A 12,483-nucleotide genomic window follows, 5' to 3' on the forward strand; every position below is an offset into this window, starting at 1 on the left:
AAATATTTTAATAAAAAATATTTTTAAAGCCAATTAAAAAAATATTTATATTATTTCAATAATTTAAATTAAAAACTAAAAATCAATGGAAGTCAGGGTGGCCAACCCTGACTTCCTTAGATTTGCATTAAAGTGGTGCAGTTTGAAATTTTTTTGAAAAGGTTGTGTATTTTAGGAAAATATCATATAGATATGAAAAAAAACCTGTGTCTGCTTGTTTTGTAGGGCTGTTTTTCTTTTATCATTCAGAAAAATATCGAGAAGGTTGCATAATTTTTATTTTTAAATATAATTTTAAAAATAAAACGCATTTACTAAAAATAAAGCTGAAAACTATTTTTAAAACAGTAAACAAACGCACCCTAATTAATATTTTAATTTAATTTAAGAATGATCAAGCAATTATCACCAATCATTCAATGATAATAAAAATAATTTGGTGATTATAGATTATTTTTTCCATCTTAAATTGGTAGCAAATATCTTAAATAAGAATACAAAGATGGTGTTCTTTATTATCATCATCTGTATGGGACTGATGGTACTACTTGTACCTTTTGCTATAGTAATAGATATATTTTTTTGCTGATTAAATAAAAAAGAAAAAAGTATGAGACCCTTGAGTTCAAGTGCCATGATGTCTGATTTTCAATCATGAAATACTCGACAAGAATGTTTTCTATAGTAGGACAGGAAGTTACATTGATCAAAATCTAAATGTTTCATATGATTTGACATCATGAACCAATGTCCTTTTATTCATTCGCGTGGTAGCACTAAGTTGCAAATTATTGGTCCCCTTATCCTAGTCCTGAATTTTTAACTTGTCCTGATTACTTTATGTGGCATTATGCAGTGAGAGATTGTGTGAAAGCAAAGTTGCATTCTTCTCAATTTCCTTGGTGATCTTTGGGTCCATAGGCTTCCTTTTCAGAAAATTTGAGTACCATTCAGCAGAGAGCTTAGGTATCCTCCTTAAGCTTGGATCATTCATATCTACGTAATATAAGCCATAACTTGATTCATATCCAAGCAGTAACTCAAATGCATCCAAGAAGGACCATACAAAGTACCCTTTTACATTTAATCCACTCCTGTCAATGTGTCAAAAATAAAGGAAAAGAGTAAACAAAAATCAGCTTTCATGAAACAATTGACAATTATTTTAAATAAAGTGGAGGTGATATGTTGACATTGTACACCCTTTTAACTTTCCCACTTGAAAATGAAAATCAAAGTAGAATTACCTAAGTGCATCAACCAAACTTCCTATGTATTCATGCAAGTAATTCACCCTCGGCCAGTCATCTAATGATGAATTATGAGGTGTTTGTTGGCCTGCAAAGCATAAAAGAGTTATCATACAACTTGATAAAAGGACAGCTGAGTATGTTTAAAGAGACGAAAATGGAACTTTTGATTGATGATTTCAATCATGTCATGAATAGGAAAATCGCCATACCATTTTCGTGTATGTAAATTGGAATATTGCCATAAGTGTTCTTTAGTGACTCTAACAGCCCAAGGAAAATCTTGGTAGTAATTGGAACCTAAACCAACGAGCTGGTTAGTGGAAAGTATTGAAGATCCATCCTTAAATAAAGAAATACATAGAGAGGAATAGCACCATGTTCCTACTATTTTACCTCATATGTAGAAGTATCATTTGGAACAAATCCTACAGCCAGAAAGAACATTAATTAGCTGTTTCAGTTCCACAAAATTAGAGAAACGTGGATGACACCACAGGCACAGACTGATTTCACCTACTGGAGTTTACTAACTAAATAAGTCTTAAGCAATGAAAGGACCAAATATTAAATATTATATAGAATTTGTTAAAGTTTGATGACATGGATTATGGTACTTTAGAGGAAAACTTGAACTGATAGGGTAAGAAAAGAAAATGAATTTGTCACTCAGATTTATATATTAGTGATATTTATGTTTCTGAGATACAAGATTGCATACAGAAGAAATTCCATCAGGGAGTATCAACGTTTGCACGGGCAAGAGACATTGATTAAGAATTAGATTTGCTGTCCCAAAGAATTAGAGAATTTAAGCATTTAACAAAAATACCAATATATTCTACGATCAATGGGAAACAAAATCAGAAATATTGAAACACGATCCCTTTAATGGCATAGTTGTTGCAAAAATAAAATAATATGTAAATAGTTCCAATTCCATGCCAAAGAAGAAGTATCTTGATTCATGAAGCTAAGGATAAGACCTCACACAATAAAGAAACATTTATAAATAAGTAACTTGTTGAGCCCTGATATAGAATTGGCATTGGTTATGCAATATGAATAAGCCAGGGAAACAACTTATGACATACTTTCAATTTCCACCGATAGATCTGCAATGTAATCTCTATCCTCCTTCTGCAGGCTGCCAGGACTGTTTTTAACATAAAATGAGTAGTAAAAGTTTATTCCAATGAAGTCGATTGAGCCCCTGACCAGATTTGATTCCTTTTGAGTAAAAGAAGGAAGCCTTGAGCCAGCATTCTTTTTCATTATATCAGGGTAATCTCCAAATGTGAAGGGATTCATAAACCTGCACTAACAAATCATAGCCTAGCTAGTGTAGAAACTAATGTATAATTGAAACTTGATAGCTATACGAAAATACATTACCAAAACATTCAGATATAAAATCATTCAGGGTATTCATAAATGGTATAAAAACATGAAGAAGTCCTAGAATTTAATCATTGTAAACACATTCTTTATAATTTAACTTAATTGCAAGGTAAAGTGGTGTGTAGATTGTCATGCTTTAATCTTAAAGGACTCTAATATGGAGGGACATGTCAGAGATATAAAAATCTTGTTTCATCACTTGACAGTTTATTTATTTATTGAAGATTTGGTCCTTCGCGATCCCAAGATGCAAATTTGTTACTGTCAACAGGCATTAGAAAGAGACACCATGCCTAGATTGTTACTTACCACCCGATAGAGAAGTCTTGGACCCTTTGAGTAGCCCTTACATCTTCAATAGAATTTGTTTGAGGAAGAACACCAAAAGGAAGGAGATTAAACCCAATTAAGCCATGTTGCATGACCTGCATCCAAAAAGAGATTGTTTTCTGAACAAATTCAATGATGATTATCACCATTTCAGAATGACATCATCATGGTGATCACCTTCAATGTCATCCTTCCTTACTATGGTTCAAAATGCGAAAAGCAGGCCTAATGAATGACATAATAGAGTGGTGCATTTGTTAGATAATTTATACCTGATATTTCTTCCTATACAACCTAACAGCTGAAGCATGTGCTAACAACATATGATGGGCTACCAAATATGGCTCAGTTGTGGAATTTCCTCTGGAGCAGTTAAATATAGGGGAGGGAGAACACCGCTGAGGTGGTAACATTCCAACATCATAGCCAAAAACTGCATAAACATTGGCCTCATTCACCGTAGTCCAATACCTAACTCTGTCACCAAATTCTCTAAAACACACATCCGCATATGTTGTGAAGTCTTTCCTATAAAGCATTCATGATAAAATATGTTAACCGCAATAAAATCTTTTCACAATTTTGTGCAGGGTACATTTCTGATCATCTCCTATCTAGGACAAGATGTCAACAGAATTAAAGACTAGAAGCTTGGGAACATACACAATTCTTGGACTAACCCATCCTCCATATTCATCCTCAAGTGTTTGTGGTAGGTCCCAATGGTGTAATGTAACATGTGCTTCAATCCCTACAAGATGCGGAATCATCAACAAAAATATGTATACATCAGATAACTTGGAAGAACCTCTCTTAGGGTTAATCAAACTTTTAGAGAAAAATCTAGTCTTCATAAGAACCATGGCTTATCAGTTCATTAATAAGGTTGTTGTAATACTGAAGCCCCTTGGGATTCACTTGCCCTCTTCCATCTGGTAATACATGATAACAAGATGGTCAGAACAGTATGAAAATAACAGCTTGATATAGGCAACTATATTCAGTTGGAGTCCAAGATTCATTGCGAATAAATCAAACCAAGTGTGTGTGTCCAATACAAGTTACTTTTGACATTATTTTAGACATTAATTTAAGAATCTCCATGACAGCAGTTTGATGATCTCACCTGGAATAACCCTTGACCATGATATGGAAAATCTATAGGCCTCTAAGCCCGTGTCAGCCATGAGCTGGACATCTTCCTGCAGGAAACCAAGGTCTGATATTTGCTCAGAATAAACATGAATTTAAAGCCAGTGGTGTATATGTAAGATGCATCTTGTGTGCATGCATGTATCTTTACCACAATTTCTTTTGGTTCTCTATAGAGTCACAGACCTTATATTTGTGATATTGATCACAAGCAACATCTCCATTACCAGCATACATATTCCCTGAAAACAGATTTTGGCATTCAATTTCTTTGGACAAAATAGTAACATTAAACCTTTAAAAAAAAAGAATTGAAGTGAAGAAACGAAGCATATTATATATGAGTACGGAGTAGAGGGTACAACCATTTCCAGCTTGGGAGAAGGTGTCCCATATGCTTGGCTTCCTTCCATCTTCATTTGCTGCACCTTCAACCTTTCACATCACCCCAATTACAAATTTATAAAACATAGGTTCAGTTCAATACATATTCAGCAACAGAATCAAAAGACTAGGACAGTGAACAGGATTATACTAGTGAAAAGGAAGAAATTACAAGAACATATATAATAGTAGACATTGAGAAATTGAGAAATTGAGAAAGAGAGAGATGAACCTGGTAAGCTGAAGTTGATGCACCAAACACAAAACCAGGAGGAAAATCATCTCTGCTCAAACCATGAGCACCAGGGTACACTATCAGCAATACTAATTCTATAACTGCAAAAACCTTCAACATTGAACACATACTCTATGCTTTTCTTTGTTTCTGCAGTCTTGTGTTTTAATTTCGGCCAGTCAAACACACATGTTAATGTTACTGTTTTCCTAGAATTCAATGTTTATGCTTTTGATTTTTGTGGAATGCAGGAATGGTATATGCTACTTTGTTTGTTTTTACTGTGGAGAAAGACATAGATGTCAACATTATAGCACTTCCGGAACTTACCAAACGTATCAAGCATGACAAATTTGACAAGTATACATGGTGCTGCCTCGTGTGGGTTGAAAGGTGATAAAAAGTGTAATTAATTAGTTAATCAAATCAAATGTGTCTATATATAACTGTGAAGTCATCCTGCTAATAATACTATTGGTGTTATTTGTCAATTCCTAGACACATTTTTCCTCTCCGTGGAAATGTTTGTACCTTTTTTTATTGTTTTTATAAGATTTAATTATTTTTAGAATCAAAATATCTCTCAAAGAAAAAAAATGTATTGACAAACATTAAAAGAGAAAATTATTAATGATAATTATAATTTTGAAAAAAATTATAAATTTAAGATAAATTTATTATTGTTAATAACTTTCCTTAATTATGATGAATTAGATAATAAAGTCTTATATATAAATATGGAGGGAGAATTTATTAATTATTTTTGTATGCTTATTTTTCTATTTAATCTTCAATTAATTAATACACTTGTATTTATTGTAAAGTAGAAATGAAAAATAATAAAATAGAAAATCTCTTAACTATTTTATTAGGATTAAAAAATTTATTGTTTTTCTTTATTTCTACATAAAAATCCGAAAAGGGAGATAAAAAATCAAGAATTACTTACATTTCTAAGTTAATATATGTTTATTTAAAAATATATCAATAAATTAAAAACATAAAAAATGGTGTTATAGGATATTCGTGAGTATATCTATAACACCCCATTTGTTAAAAAAATTAAAAATTAATTAAAAGGGTTTTTAATTAAAATAAATGTGTTTTTATTTGAATTAAAATAGAGGTTTGGAATAAATAATAAATACAAGTTTTAGAAAATAAAAAGAAAATTTTAGAAAATAAGAGAGATGTTTATTTATCTATTTTTATTTATTTAATAGAGAGAAAAGAGTATTTTTATCATTAATAAAATAAATTAGAAAAATAGGAATAAGAATTAAGTCATCATATTTTTCATTATATAACTTTTAACCAAGAGTAGTTTTACAAAATATTTTTTACCTTTTATGTTCCTTTTTTCTATGATGCTCAAGAATCCTAATATAGTAATGGGAGGAGAAACTCTAGAAAGTATCAGAAAGACAACGGAAAACACTTGAGCGACTATAGTTAAATAAGACATAAGTTCCTCATGCTTGTGATTAAAATGAACATGTGTAGGAATTCCCAGATGATCAATTTTAGGTTATTTTGAGCTATTTTTTTTAATTCAATTATATTCTTATATTTTTATTCACAAATTAACTATATTAATGGACCAATTGATGTCCCGATACTAAATTGTTGTGAAATGATGTGTTGTGGTGTTTGAGTTTGTTTTCATGATATTTCCTATTTTTTGCCAATTAGGAATTGTGATGGATTATATTTAATCATTCCCTCTATATAATTCTTAAAGGGTGACTTATTCTAATTATATATAATTCATACCTAGTGATAATCGTTATATAACGATTATTCTTGTCGAAGTTTGATTGAATTTCGTTAATTGCGCTTTGTAATTTTCTTTATACAAGCACATTTGAAAAATGGTGATTTGAAAGTCTGATTCAGTGGTGTGGTACAATATAGAAATCAAGTATATAGGTTGTGGCAGTAATTGTTTTAAGTCTAGACAAAAATGAGTTTACAACTGAAATTACACATTGCGTTGAAGTTATTTTCGTGTGTACGAATTCCACTTGAATGCATTAGCTATTCTATGTTTACGGGTTCATGAATGTTACAATATTATTAAATTAAGTTCAAGAATGCTACAAAGTTAGTCTAGTATAATAGTATAGTAGACTAACTTTGTAGCATTCTTGGACTTAATTTAATAATATTGATGTATATATATATATATATATATATATATATATATATATATATATATATATATATAAAATATGTATTATTTATATTATAAATTGATATTTAAGATATCATGGTGTTTTTATAGCATATAATTTTGAAAATGTTTATTGTCATGGAATTGGAAACATTATGGTTTGATAGTTATATATGCATATATGTATCTTGTGTCCTATGAACATTGTTATGAATGTTATCTTAATGTGACATTTTCTATCCCACACACATATAGTAATAATAAAATGAATAAAAATGTGGAATTAACTAAATATTTTAAAACACATTTATAAAAGCATTTCAAAAAGGGTAAAAAAGGTTTGCATGTTTTTCAAACATCATAATAGAATTTATCCAAATAATAATAAAATCATATCGGCTCAAAACAAGGTTATTCATACTGAATGAAAAGAAGTCAAGCTAATAGCGGAAAACATAAAACAACTATACTATTTATGGAATTGTAATATATGAAATAAAACCTCATGTCCTGATGTCAAATCTATCAGAGCGTTTCCCTGACAAAGGCTAAGCATCTCCATCTCTAGCATGTAACTCATCATATGTTGGTTCACCTAAAACAAAATAACATTCAGTCCAAACACAAACACATATCGAGAATGAGTTATCACATTTGTATATAATAAAACACTAGAGCATATGAAACATATAAATACATAGAGTTGAATGTACATAAACAACATCAATTCTCCAAATCACACACAAGTATTCACACTTATTCAATTTCACACACTTTAGAAAATAACACCAAACCCTCAATTGTTAACTCAATGAAAGTCAAACACAAGCATTATGCAATAGACATACTAGACTCAATTCTACATGCAATGTGGTACCATTTTTAGTGAAAAACCTCGTCGAACACCTAGAAGTACTTGACAAGACATGTCTCACAATGGGTAAGTTAGTTCACTCTCACTAAGTGAAACCACAGGAAGATTAGTTAGTGTCACTCTATTTTGCGAGAATATTCCAATCATATGGGATCGGCACAGACTTAAAGAAGCACTCAAATCGAGTGTATTTATCTTTAATGCCTAGACTTCGAGGAGTCCGTCAAGACACCTTCCTCCTGATTTAAGTCCAACCTAAAAAATATTTTAACACATGGACTCTACTTATAAATTATGCAATACACACAACTACTCATTTGTTTTTATCTCAATTATTTTCAAAATTATTTTAACTCATTGCACCTCAAGTGATTAAACTCATCGGGTTCTCACAATGAAACTCATCACAAACTCGTCGTGCATTAACTCATCTCCCTTAAAGAATTTTGGAGTCGTGTGATTACACAGTTCATAACTCACAATTCATTGTATACGACATCTAAATACACATGTATCTCATAATTTATCACATACTTAATTTATCACTTAATCCACCTCATGTTCATTTATACATCTTCATAACAATGTTCATAGGACGCAACATACACATACACATATATATAACGATCAAATCATAATGTTTCCATTTTCTTGACAGTAAGCATTTTCAAAATATGCTATAATAACACCATAATATCCTAAATATCAATTTATAATATAAATAATGCAACATACACGTATATATATATATATATATATATATATATATATATATATATATATATATATATATATAAAATAGATGCAAGAAATCAACCATTGGAAAACAAAAGAAAAGTTTAAACAATATATTACTTTAACTAATGCATAGTAGACTAATTTTAATTTGTAGCATTCTTGGACTTAATTTGTTTTGATATAGCATAACTATTATTGTAATATTCATGAACCCGTAAACATAGAATAGATAATGCATTAAGTGGAATTCATAAACAAAAATGATTTCAACGCAATATGTAATATCAGTTGCAAACTCATTTTTGTCTAGACTTGAAACAATTACTGTCACAACCTATATACTTGATTTCTACATTGTATCACACCACTGCATCAGACTTTTAAATCACCCAATTTTTCAAATGTGCTTGTATAAAGAAAGTCACAAAGGGCAATTGTCAAAATTCAATCAAACTTCGACAAGAATAATAGTTATATAACGATTATCACTGGGTACGAATTATATATAATTAGAATAAGTCATCATTTAATAATTATATACAGTGAATGGTTAAATATAATCCATCACAATTCTTAATTGGCAAAAAATAGAAAATATCATGAAAACACACTTAAACACCAGGACATATCATTTCACAATAATTTTGCATGGGTGTCAATTGGTCTGTCAACACAGTTAATTTGCAAGTAAAAGCATAATAATAAAATTGAATTTAAAAAAAAACCAAAAATAACTCAAAATTAATCTTCTAGGGATTCATATACATATTCATTTTAATCCCCAAGTGTAAGTAACTCATCTCTTACCTCAATATAGTCATTCAAGCATTGTTCCGTTAGAATTCTTGAGCCTTAGAGAAAAAAGAACAAAAAATGTAAAAAATATTTTATAAAACTACTTTGGGGGTTAAAAATTTCTTTATAGAGTGAGAAATCTAATGACTTAATTCTTATTCTTATTTTTCTTGTTTATTTTATTAATTCTAAAAACACTCTTTTCTCTCTATTAAATAAATAAAAAAATGATAAATAAATCTCTCTCTTATTTTCTAAAAATTTCTTTTTATTTTCTAAAAATTTGTATTTATTATTTATCCAAACCTTTATTTTTATTTTCTAAAAATTTGTATTTATTATTTATTTCAAACCTTTATTTTTATTTAAATAAAAACTTATTTATTTAAATTTAAAAGCCCCTTTTAATTAATTTTTTTAACAAAGAAATCGAGGTGTTACAATATCTCACAATAAAATCCGACACAGATGAGTGTTAAAATTTTAAATCTTACAAATTCGTGCAAACACGAAATGTAAATACAAGTTCAGCTGTGATTTTCGGCAAAACTTTAGATTTTATTTATAGCTTTTCTTCAATGAAACAATGACACATGTCTTTCGGATGTTTGGTGCGTATGATAATTCGTAACAAATCACCTGCTCTTTTCATAATAGTGCAAATTTTGTCATCTAATGACAACCATTACGTCAATGTCATATCATCAATTTATCTCAATGCCACCTATATTATCATGTTAATTTTAAAGTGTCATATCAGTCTTTAAGCCTAAATTTTATAAGGACTAAAATTAGACTAAAATTTCTAGAGAGTAAAAGAAAATCACTTGTCAAGTGGAAATCATGAAAATGTTTTGTCATTCAAAATGTCATGTGTACAATATTGATCCGGTGAAAATCATGGTTATGCCACATCACCCGAAATGTCCATGAATATAGTATTGATTAGGCATCATAATTAGTTGCATTGATAAAATAATTAGTGACAAAGAGTTTAATGTGATACATCTTTAAAATTAAAAGAACAAATCGACAATTTTAAAAGGAAACTATATTCCCTAAAAAAATATAAAAGAGAATGTTTGTACATTTGTAGAAACCAAAAAGATGCTTAACCCTGTAAAATATTATAACACACAATAAAGTAATTACTAATCAAGTGTTTTTCTCAACATAAACTTTCAATTGATATACTCAATTGTAAGTACACTGAAAGTTAAACTCCAAATTAAGCCTAAAACAAATGGCTTTGCACTCTCCACACGATCGTAACTGACACGAAGTTACATTGATAAAAACTAGAAAGTTTCGTAAGACTTGACATCATGTCTTTTATTCATTCCCGTGGTAGTACAAAGTTGCAAATTATATGACACCCCCGAAAAAGAGAAAAAAGAAAATACTGAATTTTAACTTGCCCTCATTTCTTTATGTGACATTATGCAATAAATTAAAGGAATGTGTTAAAGTACAACTGCATTCTTCTCAATTTCCTTAATGATCTTTAGGGCCATAGGCTTCCTCTTTAGTAAATTTGAGTACCATTCAGCAGAGAGCTTAGGTATCCTCCTTAAGCTTGGATCATTAATATCTACGTAAATTAGGTCTAAAGTAGATTCAAATCCATTCCACAACTCGAATACATCCAAGAAGGATCATACAAACTAACCTTTTGCATTTGATCCGCTCCTTTCCAAGTGTCAGAAAGTAAATAAAAATCAACTTTCATGAAACAATAACTAACAATTATTTTATTTTTCAGACTTAATTATAGATTTCACCACTCAATTATTATTAGTTAGCAAATTTTATCATTTTTTTACACATTTTACTATCATATTTTTAAATTTTTACACATTTTATCATTACATTGATAACAAAATGATATCATTTTGTAAAATTGCTGACAAAATGACATAATTTTTTGGGGTCACTTTAACACTTTGTTATGCATTTAATGAATCGATAAAATGTGTAAAAATTGAAGAAAAAAAGAGAAAAACTTAGAAGATAAATTTCATGAAATATTAATAGTTACATGCTAAAACATGCCATTAAGAAATAAAGTGGAGGTGTATAACACTATACACCCTTTTAGCTTCCCCGCTTTAAATTGAAAATCAAAGTAGAAGGACCTCAGTGCATCAACTAAGCTTCCAATCACTATTAGAATTTATAGATTTAACATCACCCAGTTGACATCGATTATTGAAAAATTCGATATTAACAAAAACACGGTGGCATTTTCGTAAATAATTTTAGTTAACTAACATTTGCTTTTTAAAAAACGATGTTAACATCAACTTAACATGAACTTGTTAACATCAGTTTTCAAAAAACCGCTGAAAACCGATGTTAACATCAATTGGTTAACATCGATTATTAAAAAACCGATGTTAACGTCAACTGGTTAACATCAGTCCTTTAAAAAACCGATGTTAGCCAGTTGATGTCAACATCTTCTCCCTCACCCACAAGACCTATCACCGCCATCTCCTCCTCACTATCGTCGCCACTAGGGTTCATGACCGCCATCGAGGTTCGTCACTGCTGTGAGTCTGAGCATCCTCTATTGGAATCTGACATCAACGCAAGGTACGTGTTAGCTTAATGGTTAGTTCAGTAACTGATTTCTTGGTAATGCTAACTTCGTCTTTTCCATGACCATGTTGTTCTTCTTGAAGTTTAAGGCTAACTTCGTCTTTTCCATCCACAAAGCAGTGGATCTGTAATTTTGAAACACCCAACACTACCCTATCGAGTCACATGAGCAACTAGCACAAGTTCTTATGTCATTGCCTTTACAATGTTGCATTAGGGAATAATGGGTCGTTTAATAATTATTATTATTACTTGCATACACTCTATGCCTCATTTCTATAGCTTCAATTTGGCTTATATATTAAGAGTAAAGCACTTGCATACACTCTGTGTATATTTGTATGCTGATATCATCACAAATAAGAGTATGTTTCTGTGCTTGCATATGAAGATGCAAAGCGTAAAGTGTTTGTTGTGTTGTAAATAGCAGTTTAAGTTCAGCTTCACTATAATGTTGGGTTCGTTTGCAAACACTTGTATTTGTCATACAGTTCATATGGTTAAAATTCTAGATTTTAATTGCTTGAAGGATTGAATATGCTACCTTGAG

The 12,483-nt window shown here is 30.1% G+C and overlaps 1 protein-coding gene across 1 annotated transcript; it reads right to left on the minus strand.

Moving 5' to 3' along the window:
- Positions 1-545: 545 nt before the first annotated feature.
- LOC114389573 (beta-glucosidase 11-like) lies at positions 546-5,023 on the minus strand. Its single transcript, XM_028350271.1, has 13 exons — positions 4,750-5,023; positions 4,499-4,568; positions 4,320-4,375; positions 4,108-4,183; positions 3,842-3,913; positions 3,645-3,732; positions 3,254-3,509; positions 2,961-3,076; positions 2,345-2,565; positions 1,647-1,678; positions 1,463-1,550; positions 1,248-1,338; positions 546-1,094 (listed from the first exon to the last, which is right to left on the minus strand). The coding sequence occupies exons 1-13, from the start codon at positions 4,879-4,881 to the stop codon at positions 839-841; spliced, it is 1,554 nt and encodes a 517-aa protein (XP_028206072.1). The 5' UTR covers positions 4,882-5,023; the 3' UTR covers positions 546-838.
- Between the last annotated feature and the right edge of the window lie 7,460 nt (positions 5,024-12,483).

This window comes from Glycine soja, chromosome 16, assembly GCF_004193775.1.
Source record: "Glycine soja cultivar W05 chromosome 16, ASM419377v2, whole genome shotgun sequence".
Classification (NCBI taxonomy): Eukaryota; Viridiplantae; Streptophyta; class Magnoliopsida; order Fabales; family Fabaceae; genus Glycine; species Glycine soja.